Source organism: Eretmochelys imbricata, chromosome 10 (assembly GCF_965152235.1).
Source record: "Eretmochelys imbricata isolate rEreImb1 chromosome 10, rEreImb1.hap1, whole genome shotgun sequence".
In the NCBI taxonomy this organism is placed as follows: Eukaryota; Metazoa; Chordata; order Testudines; family Cheloniidae; genus Eretmochelys; species Eretmochelys imbricata.
The window spans coordinates 68,755,070-68,774,098 of NC_135581.1; the positions used below are offsets into that span (position 1 = coordinate 68,755,070).

The 19,029-nt window shown below is 42.0% G+C and overlaps 1 protein-coding gene across 1 annotated transcript in view; it reads right to left on the reverse strand.

The window, feature by feature from the left end:
* Positions 1 to 3,929: 3,929 nt before the first annotated feature.
* LOC144271111 (cell surface hyaluronidase CEMIP2-like) overlaps positions 3,930 to 19,029 on the reverse strand; it is a 73,381-nt gene continuing 58,281 nt past the window's right edge. Inside the window, exons 20-25 of the mRNA XM_077828218.1 lie at positions 15,819 to 16,038; positions 13,452 to 13,514; positions 12,774 to 12,875; positions 9,643 to 9,803; positions 7,617 to 7,726; positions 3,930 to 4,263 (exon numbers count right to left, since the gene is read on the reverse strand). Coding sequence (XP_077684344.1) covers positions 4,109 to 4,263; positions 7,617 to 7,726; positions 9,643 to 9,803; positions 12,774 to 12,875; positions 13,452 to 13,514; positions 15,819 to 16,038 — 811 coding nt within the window. The 3' untranslated portion in view covers positions 3,930 to 4,108. The remainder of the gene's footprint in view (positions 4,264 to 7,616; positions 7,727 to 9,642; positions 9,804 to 12,773; positions 12,876 to 13,451; positions 13,515 to 15,818; positions 16,039 to 19,029) is intronic.

Genomic DNA, 19,029 nt, shown 5'->3' on the forward strand with positions numbered 1-19,029 from the left:
CCCCAGCTTCTCCTTCACCAGTTGTTAGCCTCAGACTGGGTTTAGGACTCAATAAATCATAGAATCTCAGGGTTAGAAAGGACCTCAGGAGGTCATCTAATCCACCCCCTGCTCAAAACAGGACCAATCACCAGTTTTTGCCCCATATCCCTAAATGGCCCCCTCAAGGATTGAACTCACAACCCTGGGTTTAGCAGGCCAAAGCTCAAACCACCGAGCTATCCCTCCCCCCAACTCTGCGTTATACTACTAGGATTCAGGATCTGGACCCGTCTGATATGATCAAATACATCTCCAGGACAATAAAGAGCACGAACCATCAGTGATTTGCTCCAGTGTGGGGGCTCAAACTCATAGCCAATTAGCTCTTGCTCTTATGGCCTCAGAAAACAGAATTATGTTATAACGGGAGGTTCAAAAGGACTTAACAGTGCTGCTTGGAGGGTTCAGTCCCCATCTTATTTCGGTTTTTATAGAACAAGCACCCCGTTATATAGAGCTTGATCCTGCTTCCTTTTTCTCCAGTGGCCCATAAAGTTCATCACTTCACTTTGTACATTATCTTTTGAACCTCACTGAGGTCTTCCTCAGTCTGGCTAATGATCCAGAAAAAAAAAAAAAAAAACCACACCAAAACAAAACACGGTTACCTGTTTTGGCAACGAATCCACATTCCACTCCTCTCCTCAGGCAGTTTCTCTCTGATCACCTCAGGTCTCCTACCTCATAGGCTCAAGGGATCAAGTCACTTAGAGTGCTCTGAATCACATCAGCTCTGTAGCACAATGGCTTGGTCCCACGTCAGTGGCATGGTGTTACTGGACAGCGAGCGGGCAAGCCATTCATCAGAGAGCAAGAATCTAGCCAACAAAACACTCACCTCAACATGTAAAAACCTTTTTGGTTGTTTCAGCTGTGAGGTCTTCAAAGCACAGAAGAGATATTAGTAATGCAGCCCTCACCTCCCTGGCCAAAATAACTTGTGCACGTGTATCAAAAATTCAAAAAGGAGAAACAAAGCTGTAGTGTAGAATATGGGTCTACCCAGTGAAATAAGGCTTAGCGTTAATATGCAAGACTCCCATTACTTAATATACTGAGGAAAGAAGTGGAGTTAATTCTATAGAAGGACTAGTAAAAACTTAGCCTCATAGAATTTATTTTGGATAAATTGGTATCTATTGACATGGATTTATACACACACTTTACAGACATTACATTCACATATATGTAGTATAAAAACGATGTCAACATCTATGCATTAACATTTCTGATAGGACTGACTCCATGTGAGTCAGAATTTCACTCACCTCCTTCAGTCTCAGGCAAGGGAGATGCCAAAGCAAGACGAAGTCATGATCACCACATAAGGGAAGAGTTTGAAGTCCCTTGGTCTGGCCTTTCATTCTGAACTATCTTCCCTTTCATTCAGTCTGTTAGACCCCCTCATTGAAGCTGAAATTGTCACACAGCTAGACAGACAATTAACTGTTTCAATGGGGCTGAGAAACATGCTGCATCATTGCTAAGTCTTTCTATCCAACCTAGGCATCATCTGGGCCAACAGGACAGGAGCTCGTATACCATGGTGATGAAGATAATATAAACAGATAAACAACCTATATTTCAACTGTGTGTCACTAATAAGACAAAAATTACTGTTCATTGACAAACACCTGCTGATACAGCAAGTCCCATTTTCCCCACTGAATTATGGGAAAGCTCTTGCCGCTCTCACTCAATGCACTCATTCTGCTCCACAACAGATCAAGTGCTTCATTCATACCACTGAACCACATCATATGCGTTTAAAAAACCCCACCCATGCTGAGTGCATCTTCACATCTCTAGAAAACACCTAAATTGTGTCCATCAACTGCAGTGACAGAGCTTCATTTGGAAAAGATCAAATGGGAATGAGAAGCGATTCTGCTGCTTGCACCTAGGATGCATTTAAGTTCTTACTACAGTATTTAGGCCACTGGATGTCAGTTCTCTGATCTGAGCTGAGGATCACAGGATCTTTAATTCACAATAAGGACATATTACTTGAACAGTTTTATCTGTAATTGAAATTTTTCCATATATCTATTTATCTATCTTTCCTGGGAATTTAGTGTTGATTGACAGCTGAGGAGACCAGCAAAGATAACAGTATTGCAACCTTCCCTATCACTGACCTGCCAATGATCTGGAACTAGAAGGATAACCCCCAGGGATGAGAAAATATTCTGGATGATGACACAAATCCATTAGTTCTTGGCCTCAGCCAAAACTGCTAACAAAGTTGTTAATTAGTGCTAGTTGTATTGCTGATTGTTCTACGAACAACTGCCTCCTAGAAAACGCACGGAGGAACAAATCATTTTATAAACAAAGAAAAAGAAATCAAATAAAAGTTATTGATTTATTTTTTGGGGTGCAAAGGTTATCAAAAGAGTCCCCTGGCACCTAACTCTCCATGCACTCTGCGGTACGTAGACACAGGAAACACTAACTTCAGTTTAAAATGATAAAAGCCCTTGTCCAGCTTTTGACATCCAGTACAGTGTAAAAATCTCAGATAAGTCCATTCCCTCAACCCCTTAGTAATAACACGAACAAAATCATCATGTCATTTGTTTACACTGCACGTTTACTCTAGTCAGTAGCTGACCCAGGAGTCTTTAGGTGAAGTCCTAGGCCCCCTGAAGTTAATGGGTGTTTTGCCATTGACTTCAAATGGGAGCAGGATTTTACCTTTTCCCCTTCTCCCAAATAATATCCTTTCCTTGTTGCATCCACACACCTGCTGTTCAAATCAGGCCCACCACCAAGATCAGTGAAGCACCTAGAATGTGTCCTTAATTAGAGGTCTAATACCCTGAAGGATTTTGGAGAACATTTTACAGACAATCCTGTCATTATTAGCAGTCAACCAAATCTAAATATGTTTCACATTTTAGTTCAATTTTTTTTAAAATTCTCAGCATTTTGGATTGCTGCACCTGTCAAAACCAGATATTTACCTCCATGGTTTCAAAATGACCTCTCCTTTATTGTTATTATCGATAGCATAATGTTAACCAAAATTTCAGTGCAGCCACTACAGGATAAGTCAATAGCTGGTTGTCAATACCAGTTGTTCCCCACTTTCCAGTCAATGCTATTATGTCTCAATTACTGCAAGAAGCAGCAATTTAAAGCAAAAACACAGAGAAAGAGCCTGTATGTGCCAGCAGTGGCCCAGATACTCTGCCTTACTCAACCAAACTGCTATTGACATCAGCAGGAGAAAAGTCCATGTGAGTATCACCTGAGGAAGTTACCTTACCACACCAGGACAACTTCTCAATTCATATACTTGGGAGTCTTTAATCAAATTTTCTTGCCAGTAGAGTAGACATGATTTTACCAGTCATTAGCTACAGATAGAAACAATTGCACAACAGTTGTATATAATAAGCCTGATGAGAAAGAAGATATTATTACAAGATTATTGGGAGCTTATCTGTTGATGTGCGTTGATTTTATTAACTTCAGTTCATCCAAGGAGCTGCGGGAGATGTTTTTTCTTGTTTGTTTTGAGTTGTGTTTTTAAAGCAGACCTAGATTTGAATGGAAGTCATTGGATTCTTGAGTACAAATTAAAGGCAGAATGAAGGGTAAGGGTTGCCTACCTCTGATGGGGTTCACTTCCTTCCCTGGATACTGTGAACTTTTCTTTGCCAAATTTCATTCCTGGCTTATATGCTTCTGAGGAGAAAATTTTCCCCTTTGGAATGCACCAGATTGTACCAAATGGCAGGTATGTTCTGGTTTCCTTGGGAAAAAGTAGCCTTTAACCATCTCCCAACCCAGCAAAACTATTCCATCCACACATTGCTTGAAAAAACAAAGCTTTACCCACACTTTGTAAGATCAGAATATATTTATTAGTTGTATTTTTTACAAGTGAAAAAACATCAGCCCGATACAAACCACAAAAACACCACCATCCAAAGTTACACTGAGTTGTAGGATTTTCCTGGCTGATGTTAAGCCAACAACAATGTAGCAAGATTAAATTGTCTGATTTCCCTAGCCTTTCTGGAGTTGTTTTGGAAGTGGTTCAGATACAGAAAGAATCCTAAAACTCTGCAGAGTTAGCTGAACATTTGTATTCTCTCAACATCAAGGGAACATAATGCTGTAGAAAAGCAGCTTTCTGATTAGCAGCTTGGTTAAGGATTTTAATCCAGGAGGGTCTGGCCTGTCCTTTATATCCAAGCATAGCAAAACTCCCTGAAAAGGAGAGACAAAAAGAGTGACCATCTGTATCACTGGGTTAAGGGAATAACCATTGTCATGACACAAACACACTGCACAGATCAAGGAAACATTCTGGCCATTTCTTTGCTTGGATTACAGTAACATAATGTTTTATAAAACATAAGGAAGGATGAAGGAGGGTAACAATGCCTGAGATAAGCCACACTGAAGCAGGATTTTGATTGCACTGTCCTCAGGAATTTCAATTAACTGTGACGGAGGTCCCAGGTTTGAGGTAGTGGGACTATTGTTCTGTTTGTTTTTAAATGCTGTTATTTTTTCATATCTGACTGGATGAAATTGGCTAGGGAATTTTGAATCCTTATTTTATTAGGTTAGATCAGTTTTCTTGGCTATGCCTAAGCTGTTGTTCCCTGTGTTGACTTCCCATAGGGCTGTGCTGCACAGTCATATGTGGCTTTTTATTTTAATAATAGATTACATTTGTATGATACCTTCTGTTGTAAATGATCTCAAGGCTATTTGCCAACTATGGGCTCAATCCTACTCATGCAACAGGACTATTAATGTAAACACTTTTCATGTGAGTAAGAGTTGCAGTTCCAGGCAACAAGGTCCCAATCCGGTTCCTACTAAGGTGAATGGCAGTTTTGACAGTGGCTTCTGTGCCATCAGGATCAAACCACATACATTTAGAGGAAATGTTTCAACCCTCATTCCCATATAACCACCTCTGGAGTGGATTGTGCACTGTTAAAATAGGGACCAGACAACATCAGAGTTGTGGAGTCAAATTCTGCATACAACTGAAGCATCGGGGGAATTTTAATAGAATTACCCAGATTCAACTTTGTCATGGACATCTGGTCAAACACCCTGGTGCTTCTGAAAAGCCAGTTCTTTGGTTTCTTATTTCATCCAAAAGAGAGCAGCAGCACACTGTCGCCTAGCATCATGCTAAAGTATCAGTTCATTACTGGCTCAAAGAATGCTACCAACCAAACTACCAGCACCTTCTGCTTCCTGCAGCAACATGGATTTTCATTAAGATAGGGGTATTCTGTGTGAGGCATTTCCCACTTCTTTCTACACCAAAGTAGTGATGTTGAGAGCCATGGTGGAGGACAGAATCATGCATGTAAAGTACGCTGAATGCAGCTGATCAGGAAGGGTTTTTAGATCCTAAGAAGACTACAAAAAGTTTTCAACTTTCTTCAAAAATGTCTGTTTTCATCAAAACACTGAAAACATTTGGTTTCTGCCAAAGACTGATTTTTTTAGTGTTTCAATGGCTAAAAAATGAAAATTACTTTCTGCAAAGTCAAAAAACAAACAAACCACCAACGAAAAACAGCACAGCTGCTCAGTAACTAAAATGAGCACAAAGGCAAACCTGCCCTCCTTGATCTGAAGTGTATGCTCTCCACTCATTTTCAGGAGTAATATGAGTGAGCTAACATGGCCACTTAAACCAAGCAGAATAAGTTTAAAATATTTTTTTTCTGGATAAGTTACTTCACTGCTGTAAACAGATGCCAAAAGAAAGAAGCGTGACTGAAAATACAGCCAACTCCACTTCTGACCTCTGCTTAAGAGGTATCAAACCAAATCACAGATGGCTGGCTGATTTTCTTATCAACTAAAGGAATTACTCCACAAAAGTGGTACTTGGCCAACCTTCTATTTTCCAGCAGGATTACTGTATGGAAATATGGCACAGCCAGTACAGTGTGCACATGGCTGCTACATTCACACTAAACCTTTGACAAGCATTTCATCTAAAAGCAACAAGAGACAGGAAATTCAAGATTAAGTCTGTTGGTCTGGGGCACTACAGCATAATCAAGTACCTCTGATGTTCTTGGAGCTATGCAGTTCCTCAGCACTCGGTAGTGCTGGTAGGTACTCTGTTTCAAATTCCGTCCTTAGGTGAGTACGTGCAACTCCCTTTGAAGGGAAATTGTATGCACTTGAGGGCAGAATTTGATCTGGAGGACGGAAGTGCAGATGTAAATCTGGATGTCCCTTCATTTGATTGTTCTGCTCCCATGGAAGTCAATGGGAGTTTTATCTGCAGCAGCAGCAGGGTCCGGCATTAGCGCACTTTAAGAAGTTCTGACCTTGCTATGTTTTCTCAGTCTGAAGACAGCGGGTGTTTTGCCTGCCTAAGGACCAATTAATGGTATTAGGATTGTGCCACAGTTTTGTATCACTACATTCCCTCCCTTTCTTGTTTTAAAATCAATAAAGATCTTTGTAAAGGAGCAAAAAGGAAACTGTAGATGGGCCTGATTAAACCACAGATGCCAATGGAAAAAAAATCCATTGACTGCAGTGAGCTTTGGATGAGGTCCCATCCCGGGAGGGCAACAAACTCTGGACAACCAACCAAAAGGCACTTCACCTTCCTTGCAGAAGAAGTCAATCCACTGACTGGAAACTGAAGTGGTAATGAGGGTGGAATAGGTACCCCAGCAAAGACAGTGCTAGCAACCACCATTACAGGGAATGATGGACAAACCCCTACTCCAGATTGCAATCTAGTTCAACCAAAATTATCTCAAGTTTTTTGGTCTGGAAATAAGCCTGGAAAAAAGAAACTTTTGAGATCTGGGTTTCTTCATCTCCCAGTCGGGTTGTGACTACAGTGAGAAAAGCCCTTCTTATGGTATTTTGGAATGTCTGCTTCTAGTCTTGGAAAGTGCAGAGCTGCAAGAACACACTAAAACCAATGATCTCATTTCAGTTTTGAGAAAAAGGTTCAGCTTCTTATTTTTATCTGAACTGAAGGGGCACTTTATTATAGATTAGTTGACCACTGTAAAATTTCTTGCTACTGCAAATGATCTTGCAGGAAAAATCAAGTATAAGTAAGGTCATCCAAAACTGGTGATTCCCCCCCCCCCCCCCCCATCATGATCCACATTTTGCTCTCATCTGAATTTCATTTCAGGGTATTTTTCTTTTTATTAAACTTAACTTCATGGCTGTTTTTTCCTCTGGAAAATGTTTGAATTTTAATGTTGGAGTCTATCCTTTTTCCAGTGGAAATGAATCTGTTTCTGAACAAACAGGACTTCTTTTTGTTTTGTTTTTTGGCGTGAAAAGTGGACAAAATGTGGCTATTTATTGGTGAGATGGGTTCAGTTTTAGATTTGTAACAAGGGTACAAATTCCTCAAATTTCCACCTAGCTCTGAGGCTCAAGCTTTTCAACAATTTTCCTGAGATCATATTGGTATCTTTTATAGCACAGTATGTATTTATAAACTCAGAAGGTGGTGCTTGCACATTTTTGCTAGACAAATGCACTTTCAGTTTTAGTCAAAGAAGGCATGGCAGTGTAATTCACATAAATATAGTCACCTTTTTTGTGGAAGACAATAGGCTTTGCAGAACCTAACCTTGTAAAAACAGACATTTCGGAGCTTCCCATCATTTCTGAACCGTCTTTAGAGCACACAAGAACAACTGAGCTGAAAAGAAGGACAATTATTATAGCACAATATTCTTGCTAAGTGTCTGTTGGATCTTTACGCCCCAATTCAGGAAAGCACTTAAGCATATACTTAAGTCCCATTGACTTCAATCTCACATAACAAGGCTTAAAAGTTAAGCATATGCTCCAACGCTTTCCTGAATCAAGGCTTTACCTTGTCAATGTCACCTTCATTTCATTCTGAGCCAAAACAAAGCAAAAATGATTGAAAAAGCATACCCTACATAGGGTGTCAATATTATCCCCAGGAAAAAATTCACTTGAAATAAAATATAGTCCCAAACTCATACACATTCATACCACCTGCATACTGCATCTGATTCTCAGTCAAGCCAGAGGCTGGCTTCTAACCTCACAGATGCAATTCTGAGCCCACAATGAATTGCACCTGCAATGAATTATCGGCACAGTTGGTAGCATTCAAGTGACTGACTAACTGTTTGTGCCTGTGAAATATGAACCCAGACCATGCATGTATCTATGTGGGTATGTGTGCGTAGATTATTTCATATATTCACATATAGATATGATGGGGTATCCACCCCACACAAGCTCTGGAGTGGTTATGGTGGCTACCTGGGCCAATTAACTCCTCAGTTAATTGGAGGAGGAGCCTGGGAGCAAGGATTAATTAGATAAGGCTCAGCTTGATGGGAAAAAGAGGGCATTTATAAAGCCTAATAGCTGACAGCAGCAGTCTGCAGTTGCTCCCTGGGAAAAGAGAGATGTGAGGGGCTGGCAAACCCAGAAAAGGAGGGAAAGCCAGAAGAGGCTTAGGGAGAGGCAGTAAGGTCCAGGAGGGACCAGACCCTGGCTACTGAGTAGAGGGTCCGAGTTGGAACCTACTGTTCTACTCCTGAGGGTGGATCAGGGTTCTCCTACCAGCCACTGGGGAAGTGGCTCAGAGCAGGCAGTGGAGAACAGACTGCCTTGGACAGTTTGCATGGGAAGACTTTGATATCCCAGAAGGGAGGACCATAGTGACCTGGCCAGAGGGCCAAGTCGCAAAGAGGAAGCTGGAGTGAGTGGGGCTGCAAGATGAGAGAGAATGATGGTACAGAGACCTTTAGAGGAGGGCACAGCACCTGGAAAGAGCTAATCCCCCGAAGGACCAGGAGGTGGCACCCCTAGCAGTGAGTGGCTCCTGTGACAACACACATGGGATAGCTCAGCAGCGTTTGTATCCATGGTCATGAACTGCTCAGAAATGCCTTGGAGTGAAAGTCTGTTTTCTGGTTATTTGACCTGCCTTTACCAGCAGCCAAGAATTTTTCTATAAATCTCTGCTGTTCCATGTTTATGTGGTGACACAGAAAACCACAAGGAATGTGGAACAGACACAGAGATGGTCCAGCTCCTTGCTGAAGCACATCTAAGGTAACAGAGCCGGCAGGTCAATTAACTGGCTTGCCCAAGAAAAGTCCTGCGGGAGAGTCTGGCACACCTCTGATTCTTCTCCATCAAAAAAAGCAAACAGCCAGCCACCGGCAAGAATAAACAAACTCTCCCCCTTTTCAGCAATGGAAAAAAAAAAAAAATGAGTCATCCCCTGCCAGGAAATTGCTGCCGTTTCAGTTGGACACCAGCGTAAATGAATAAAACTGCAAATGTCATTGCAAAAGGCCTTATGTATCTCAGGGTGGAAAACAAACTGTTAACTTAAATGGAAGTGCCAGTTTTCCAGAAAATGCGTCTCCGTCTGCAGTCTGTGTAACCCTCTAAGAGCGCATAGCGGGTTTTTTTTTATTTTCTGGAGAAAATCTGATTTTTGGAAAAGCCTCAATTGGTCAGATTTCACCAGGCACAAGATCAGCTATGAAAAGTAGGTCGTTTTCCTCTTTGTCTATCACCCACATGTTGCTACATGAACTTAAAGTTTAACACCCTGCTTACCTCTCTTCTATAGATGTTTGAACATAATCAGTTATTGCACTGGCAGCATCTATAGCACTCACTGTGTCAAAGTGCCGCCTACTCACGACTGCTCCTGAACATGCGTCTAGCACCAAGAAGAATATCCCCTGGCTATTGAACAGGAAAATTTCATCATTTATCTGCAACCAAAATACAGGATAGGATTAGCTGAAACAGTCTGTGGACTAACAGGACCAGAGTTTAAAGCTGCCTATCTCCTGTGTTTTGTAATTCCCTTCTCACAGACAGGCGAGATCAAGCATTTATACTCCATAACACATTTATAATTAACATGTAAGAGGTACCAGCTCCTGAAGAGGTTTTTCATCACTGGAGAAAATGAATAATAGTTTAACTTAAGTCTGATGAGCTGTGTGCTATATGAAAATAGAGGTAGTCAGGGTCTGTGCCTCAAAGAGCCTCGTTGCTAAATTAAAACAGTAGGAGTTGTGAAACACAATCCACTGGTGGTCATGTTTTCAGCCTACTTTTAATCAAGCCTCTGTTCACACAGGTGCATTTAAGGTCAGTTAGAGGTCTCAGTACCTGGCTTTAAAAAATGATTCTCTCTCTGGACAAATGCAATTTTTTCAGTGGAAATTTGATTACTAAGAAATTTGTCAAACTGAAGTATTTTAATTGGGAAATGCTGCCGCCAGGCCTCGTGGGAGTTGCAGTTTAGGTATCTCATGCTCCCGTTCTCCTCAACGGAAATTCAGAACTAAGACTACTCCATATCATGGCGTGGTATTGAAGCTCATGTAGTTCTCCATCAGGGAGCTGTATAAACTATGGGTAAGGCTAAGATTTCGTCATGGGTATTTTTAATAAAAGTCACGGACAGGTCGCAGGCAATAAACAACAATCCATGGAGGCCTGTGACCTGTCTGACTTTCACTAAGACTACTCTGGGGGAATGCTGCCAGGGCTTGCAATTGCTCCAGCCCAACAGGCTGCTCCAGCCCCAGCTGCTGTTCTGGAGGCCCTGGGGCTGGTCGCCAGTCCGCTATTCTGGCGGCTGCTGTTGCAACAGCCTCAGGGCTGACACCTCCCGCAGAAGGTCACAGAATCTGTGACCTCAGTGACAGAATTGTAACCTTAACTATGGGTGACCTTCGGTACTAATACCTTATGGAATTAGATACCTAGGCACACTGATGAAATGGAAGCATTAACTCTAAATTTCTTTGCTCCTTCAATGTTATTCTTAAAGTCAGGTTTAAAAACAATACAGTAAGTGCCTGATAGCTTTTATTAGGATTTCTGCATAAGAGGCATAACATGGCATGAGGTGAATCTAGTGCTCAGATGGTTCAAAACCTTCTGGATGCTTATCACCATTATAGGGTTGCCAGTTTTGGTTGGACGTATTCCCGGAGATTTAACAACATGACAATATTTAATTAAAGATTAATCTTTGATCTGGAGTCTCCAGTAATTAATCCAGCAGGGTTGGCAACCCTAATCACCAATGAGTTCAAATCTCATGCTTCTGATGTGTGCTCTCCAGGGAATACAGGCCCAAGGTGGATGCGCCTGGATATACATTGGCCAAAACCCAGCACAAAGACTGCTAGGGCTGCTTTTCCCTGCAACAGGATATTCAAAGTTAAGAGCACAGAGAGATTTCAGGGGTAGAAGGAGGAGGGAGTTCCAACAGGAAAAAAGAATTGGGAAAGGGCCACTGCAGGGTCACAGAATAAAAGGAAAGGCAAGGATAACACAGGGTCAAGGGTAGGAATTAATTGTGGGTCATGGAATGGTGGAGAGAAGCTGTTTAGGATGCTAATATGAACTGGGACTTTTCTGACACAAATAACAGATGAATGTGTCAGCTTCCTAGACCTGGGAGAGTTCATTTTGCCAAATTTGGAAACAGCAGATTATAAATTAAGAACCACACTTGAGGGTTGAGTTTTGTTTGGTAAAACAAGAGTTCTGGACTGTTGCATAGCTTGTTCTTTTGGGTGTTTTCCCCCAATTCTCTAGGCCTTTAGAGAAGCAGGGCAAACAGGAATCCATACTGTTTGCACAGCACTGCTTTCCATATACACGTTTTCACAATTAAATTTCCTTTGAAAAGTAATGGTTTGAATTAAAGCTTTGGAAAACTCTGAAGTTTTACAAAATGCCATTGGCTTCTCCCATCATCTCTAAGTAGGTCTGTGTGGGAACACCTGATACATACATACGTGCATTTTACAGTTCAGTACAGCTGGTGATGCAGCCTCAGTTAACTCATCCTTGCTTTTTTGGGGCAGGGGGACAGAGGAACCAATGCAGCGGACAATAAATCCCAGCTACTTTGAATCCATAAGAATGCCACACTGCCTGAGCTGGCATTCATTAGCAGTAACAGCATCTCAAATGCACAGGTACACTCTGACAGTACATACGCAAGCATACTGTCTAATGAGGAAACCTTTACAGCTATGCAGTCATATCTGCACATCTTTCAATCCCCACAGTACTAAATAGAGCTGGGCATAATAGTTATACAATAATAATTTTGGGTCATAATGGAAAATTAAATTTTGAAAAATTTCTAGTAAAAAGTGAATTCAGTCTGGGTCAATTTTATTTTCATTTTCAAACATTTTAAAATGTTTAAAAATAAATTCAAAGTTAATTTTTAAATTTCAAGCTACATCAAAAGGTTTCAGTTAAGAAATGTCAAAACATTTCCAATTAAACAATTCAGCAAAAACATGATTTTGTTAAGTGAATCTGCATTTAAAAAACAACCACTGAAAATGTGTGAAAATTTGCCCAGCTCTAAATGGTAATCTGCTTTATATCAGCTACAAAAGAGTGACCTGGGTTTTTGTTTTTACTTTCTCAAAAACAGAATAGTGGATTTTAATCCAATAAAAGTCTTCTTTATTAAGGCCCCCAATACTGGTCCTATTACAGTCAAAACTCCCACTGATTTTATTTAGAGCCAAATGCTAGTCCCCATAATTATAAATAAGAGAAACAATGCATATGAATCTTCTAGTCTAGCTTCCCATTTTTATTGCTTTCACGGTCTTAAAGATTTTGCAGTAACTTTTACAGGAAAGGGAGTTTCCCTATTTAAATCACTAATTCAAGTCTGGTAGAAAGCATACCTTAATGAAAGCTGACTTCAAGTGACTCTGTATGTCAGCTCTACTGGAAGACTGGATCTGGATTCTTACATATTTGATTGAGGGTTTACTAGTGATAGCAACCTGTAATTATATGAAGGGAAGAAGCTTGGGGTGGGGGGGGGAAAAATGGCTCACAAACAATTGTTCATTAACAAAAAAAATTGTATCAACTGCCCATTCCATCCCCCACGCACCCCTGGAATGCCATCCTGCAAATACTCCAAAGTGTATATTTTTGCAGGTTATGAACCTTAATCACAAACAATGTAAAGCTCATTAAAACATAATGACATAACAATGGCCATACTGGGTCAGACCAAAGGTCCATCCAGCCCAGTATCCTGTCTGCCTACAGCGGCCAATGCCAGGTGTCCTAGAGGGAGTGAACCTAACAAGTGATTTCTCTCCTGCCATCCATCTCCACTCTCTGACAAACAGAGGCTAGGGACACCATTCCTTACCCATCCTGGCTAATAGCCATTAATGGACTTAACCTCCATGAATTTATCCATTTAGCTAGATAAGAAGAGATTAGGATAAAAATGATAAGAGTTACTCAAAATCAATCTAAATTGAGAGCAAATACCTCCAAATACAGGATTGTCAGTGCCTAGATACCATGGTTATACTTGCCTATAAACTCCAGTTCTTTCTTACCCTCTCATCCTCCTGTATGGAAACTTGGTGCAAGAATGCATTTAGAAAACTGATCATTTGTTGCTGAAGGATATGCAAAGGGGAGTGGACGGATTCAATAATCTAACCCTCCGCTGTTTTATTTGTTTTTCATTCTGATTCATCTCTTATGTCCAGCACCATATATGTCTGACTTTTATTGACAAGAGGCCTGATTCCACCATTCTCATACCTATTAATTAGTGCTATTCTGTAAGCAGCCCCACTGATTTCAATGGCACTCATTGCAGAGTAAGCATAAGAGCACATGCTTAATTTTACTTATGTGAGTAAAAGGTACTAGAACTGAATGGAAAATGGGACAATTTTCAAACATTTTGAATGCCAATTTTGGGGGGGGGGGGAGGGGCAACTCTGGTAAAAGGAAGGGCAAAAACCAACTCAATCACTATTGTAAAAATGTCATCCTTTGTTAATTTTCAGTGTTGATAATGTCATTGCCTTTGAATTTTGCAAATTCTAGATCCATTTAAAAAGATAAGCACATGCATAGGTGTTTGCAGGGTCATGGTATGAGGAACTACTTAGTGTGAACCTAAAGATGCCACAGAAAGTAGAATTGAGTTACTGTACATTTTTTGGCTACACTATTAAATGTTTAAGTAAGGCATAGCCATCCAGATTGCATCTTATGTTTAGATCACATATTGAGCCTCTGAATGTTTCATTAGAAACAGTCAGTTCTACAGGTACCATTCACGAACGAAAGAGGTTTTTCCAGGAATCAGATCACGTAACAATGATTAGCCAACATGGTGATTAGTGTCCTGGAATTACCACCTTCTGGAAGGGATATTTCCAAAAGATCTGGAAAACCACGATGTCCTCTGATCTGCGTGGAGTGCCCCTGCATTAATTAATTCAGGGAAGTCCTACGGACTGTTATACAGGTGATCAGACTAGATTGTCACAATGGGCCCTTCTGGCTTCATAATCATATGAACTGGTCTGCTTGGCTGATTCTGAAATTAATTGCATTGTATTTTTGAATCAGAATACTTGATTCATGTATACTAGAATCGTATACTTCTCTTGGGCAATAGTCATTTTTCAAAAGACTTTCGTCACATTAGCTAATAACTGACTACATGACATTGTCTTCATCTTAGTGTTAAGGATGCACATGCCTTGTTTGTGCATTATAGACTAGATTCTGCTCTCAGTTACACTAGTGTGAATCTGGGATGACTTCACAGGATGTACAGTGGTGTAAATCCAAAGTAAGTGAGATCAGAATTTGCATGGCTATTAATTTATTTAAAATACAGATAGACTATGATCATCATGCCTCAGCTTGAAGAACAGCAAAAATATATATTGTACATTTAAATTCAAAGCTAAAATACAACTCAACAATCCCAGTGACAACTTGAGTTGCTACAAATATATGCTTCATTTGCTTCCAGTTAACGGACCTCAAAGAAGTTGTCTGTCTCTGCAGCATACTATAAAATGCTGTAGAAAACCAGACCTCATACTATGCTATCCTACCTTCTGGTCATGTTCAGGAGCAGAGGGAATTGCCTAAGGGCCTTCCGCATACCTTGTGTAAATTACCTTCTTATAAAGATGCTGTAATGGTGCAGACTCACCCCTGCGGCGCCTCCTGCTGGTAGTCATCGGGAATTAGCTCCTCCAGCTACCAGAGCATCTTCTGCAGGCCAGTGATTTGCCTGACCGCCAGCCCCCGTGTCCCTTCCAGGGCCCAGGGCCCCTTTCTCTGGGGTGCTGCCTCCTTGGCAGTACCCCCACCTCTCAGGTTCTGGGTCTCCCCACCCAGGGGAACCCCCACCCTCTAACCCCACCTTGCCTCAGTCTGGGCTACTGCCAGACCCCACTTAGCCCCTTGTATCGGGGGCAGACTGTAGTATATACACCACTCATCGCAGGCAAGGGGGTTTTGGACCTGCTGCCTCCGCCTACCCATGGGCTGCCCCTCTGCAACCCTGCACCTATTCAGCCTGAGGCTTTCCAGGTCGGAGCTCCCAGCTCCTCTGGCCTTTCCCCAGCCCTGCTCCAATCTAGGTATCCTGCTCAGCACCTTGCAACCAAGCCCTTCTCCCTCTATTGGCAGAGAGAGACTGAGTGGGCTCCTGGCTCACAGCCTCTTATAGGGGCCAGCTGGGCCGGATTGAGCCACAGCTGCGGCTGCTCCCTTAATCAGCCTGGCTTTTTCCCCACAGCCCTGCCCTCTCCCAGGACTGGCCTCATCCCTGCCAGGGCCAGGGCCGGGGCCGGGGCCGGGGCCGGTAACTACCCTGCTACAGATGCTTACATTCTACAGAGGAAGTTCTGATTAGCATTGCAAAGAAGTAGTCAGTTCTGTACCTGTGGGGCCCCACACTGGCTGCAAGGCACAGTCAGTCGCTGAGACATTGAGTGCTGTGTAGCTGGTCTCCTGTTATTCTCCAAAAAAGGGTTAAGGGCACAACTCCAGGAATCCTTCGAGGACATACGTGTGACGATTTTAATGCGTTCACAGCCTCGCTGAGAGCAATAACTGTGCCCTCTTCGAGCTTCATGAGCTTGGAGGACGACAAATAGGTACCTAACAAATGAGACCATTACAAAATGAATGAAAGGATCAGAGCTACCCAGGGAGCCATCAGAGGAGTATCTGGCAAGAGACAGGATCTGTACTGCATGAAACTCCCCCTTGTAATGTTTTTCTGAGGAAAGTTACTTCAGCAACACCTTCATCCTCTTTAGTAACCCATAATACAGCACACACTATGGACAAACCAGAAAGTCAGGTTTTGCCTGGTCCCAGGGTGCTGGAACAGTTTGTTTAGTGGGGGCGCCGAGAGCCATTGAACCAAACTGTAAACCCTGCATATAATGGAAACCACTTCAAGCCAGGGGTGTGCAGTAGCACCGTAAGCACCCCTAGTTCCAGCACCTATGCCTGGTTCTGCATGAGGGTGCAAACAGCTCCTCGTCATGGGGACTTGGTGTGGAGGCCTGGAACAACTGCTGTCCTTATACTTGTGTAGAATTGTACTCCAAGTGCATTACCACTAGACTGCCTAGAGGGAGCCAGCCACCACCCTTCCAGAGGGCTACCGGAGCTGGGCTGCATCTGGCCAGAGAATGGAGTAGCAGCCATGCTCTCGCTATAGTCCTGGAGGTATTATGCCTGGCAGAGGACTCCAGCAGCTCCCACTGGGGCTCTCTGCCTTTGCATTGCCTCATCCCAGACCGTCCCTTCCAGGCAAAATTCATCTCAAAGTGGGCAGAAACAACAACACTTGGAGCAGCCACTGTACCAATTCTCTGACCCTTAGGCTCATTTTTCTAGCGGTTCTAAGTATATTTTCCACTTTGTCTATTTTGTAGTTTAGGCTGGATTAAAATGACAAACAGCTCAGCTACAGTATCAGGAAAATACCTAAGCTTTATTGAAAAGGGTTCATTTTAATACTCCTTCTAGGCAAATGAAAACAAATAAGTACACTTGGTTCCTCTCCAGAGATCTAGCACACATGGCTGAAAAGAGAAGGGGGAGCATCCCACAGATTATGAAATAAAAGCTAATAAAGCCTCCAAAAACTCAATGTCTATTTTCAGTCAGTCTAAAAAAAGCAAAGCTTCACTAAATAAAAAACAAACAGCCCTATAGTTCCAGAACAAAGTCAGGTCAGGGCCCATCAATCTGCGTGTTCAAAGTCGAGAAGAACAGCAGGCAGCTCATGGCTGTCCCCTGCACACCCTCATGAGTAACTATTTTAGCATGCATTTCCCTGGTAAATAAACTGTTTGCATCATTTGGGTAACATGTTGTACAGATTGAAAGGGAGAACAAATGAGCAAATAATTATTTCACAGTTCCTATCATGAGAACACATTTATAGCATTGCTGAGTCCCACATGGCACAATATACACTCCAGGATTTGACTGGTTACATACAGTGTTTGAATGAATGACTATTTTCTGCTTTTATTTTAAAATCTGACATGTCTGACCTGACTTCAGTGTTCGTTGCATTGGTAGGTTAGGCACAATGGGCGATGCGTATGGCACACATTGTACCTTTTTTGCAAATATTTTAGCAGAACACTAAGCTGTGGTTTCTCTATTTTTCTTTAATGGAAGGTATTTGGGTCTTATTAATATTACTACTATTCATTATTTGTATGACAGTAGAACCCACAGGTCTCGAAAATCGCAGCCCCATTGTGCTGGTCGTTATACCTGCACAGTAAGAGAGAGGTCTTGCCCGAAAGAGCTTACAATCTAAATAGACAAGACAAAGGATTATTTTCCCTATTTAATAGAGGGGCAACTGCATCAGAGCATAAATGACTTGTCCAAAGTCACACAGGAAGTCAGTGGCAGAGCTGGGCTTAGAATCTAGATTATCTGAGTCCCCCATCCAGTGTCTTAAGCACAAGACATGTCTATCCCAAGGATATTAGTTTAGCGGCTCGGAAGAGTTTCAGCAAAGTGGAGAAGGGTAAGGGAGGTTATAACATTTGGACTTGTGAAGATCCTGCATTTCCCTGTGATTCTTAATGCTGTTTCTGTTCACTGTTTTGTTTTTAATTCACTTTTTTTTTGTTTTTGTTTCCCACAAGCACTGCTCTGCAAAATTCAATACTGGGGGCCTAATTCTGCTCTCACACATCTGTGAAACCTCTCACATACCTGTGAAACCCCACTGCCAGCCATGGGAGCCACACGGTTATAAACAGATGGGAGGATTTGGGCTCAGGAACACATTTCGACTGCCCCTAGAATTTCTTTTGAAAAAGATACCTGAGGGGCAACTCTGCCTCTTCTTTAAGGCTTGCCTCACACTATCAAAATGTGAGAATTATCCAGGGCTTCCCCTTTTTAACCAGCTCAGGCACACAGACTGTGAAAGGTAGTTCTAAGTCTCTCAGACACACTGCACTGGAATCACCACCCTATGATGGTCACCCACTCCAGATAGTCAGTTTGTTGAGGTGTGATGGCTTTTAATATGTATATCAACACAGTGACCACCACTCTAGTGATGTGGACACCAGCGTGGGGGATGTAGTCCCCAGCACTTTCAAAGAGACTGAAGCTTAGGGGAGAAAGAAGCAACTTTCTCAATGGGGTGGGGGGGGGAATCATTGAGCAGTAGAATTTCAGCACAATTTTTGTGTTCATGTTTTCCCTTTAATTTTGCTTTCATGAATGACAGTTCAAGGTCTCCCAGCCTGTCACAAAGATGCTCTTGATAACCCTGCATTTTATATACCTTTAATACAGACAATGGGCCAAACTGTGCTCTCTCTGACACAAGTGTAAATCTGGAACAACTCTTGACTTCCAAGAGGTTATTCCAAATTTACACCAGAGCATAGCTTGACCCCCAGTCTTAAATTTTCTTTTGGAAGGAGCACAAAAGGTTTGCAGAGTGAAGATGGAACAGGTATGGTGTCAGGCAGAGATATATACACTACTAGTGTCTGTCATGTATCAGTCTGAGTAACCATTTAAAAATCACAATGATAATATTTATGTTTTGACTTGACTGTCAATTGACTTGACTGTCAATTCCAGCAAAAG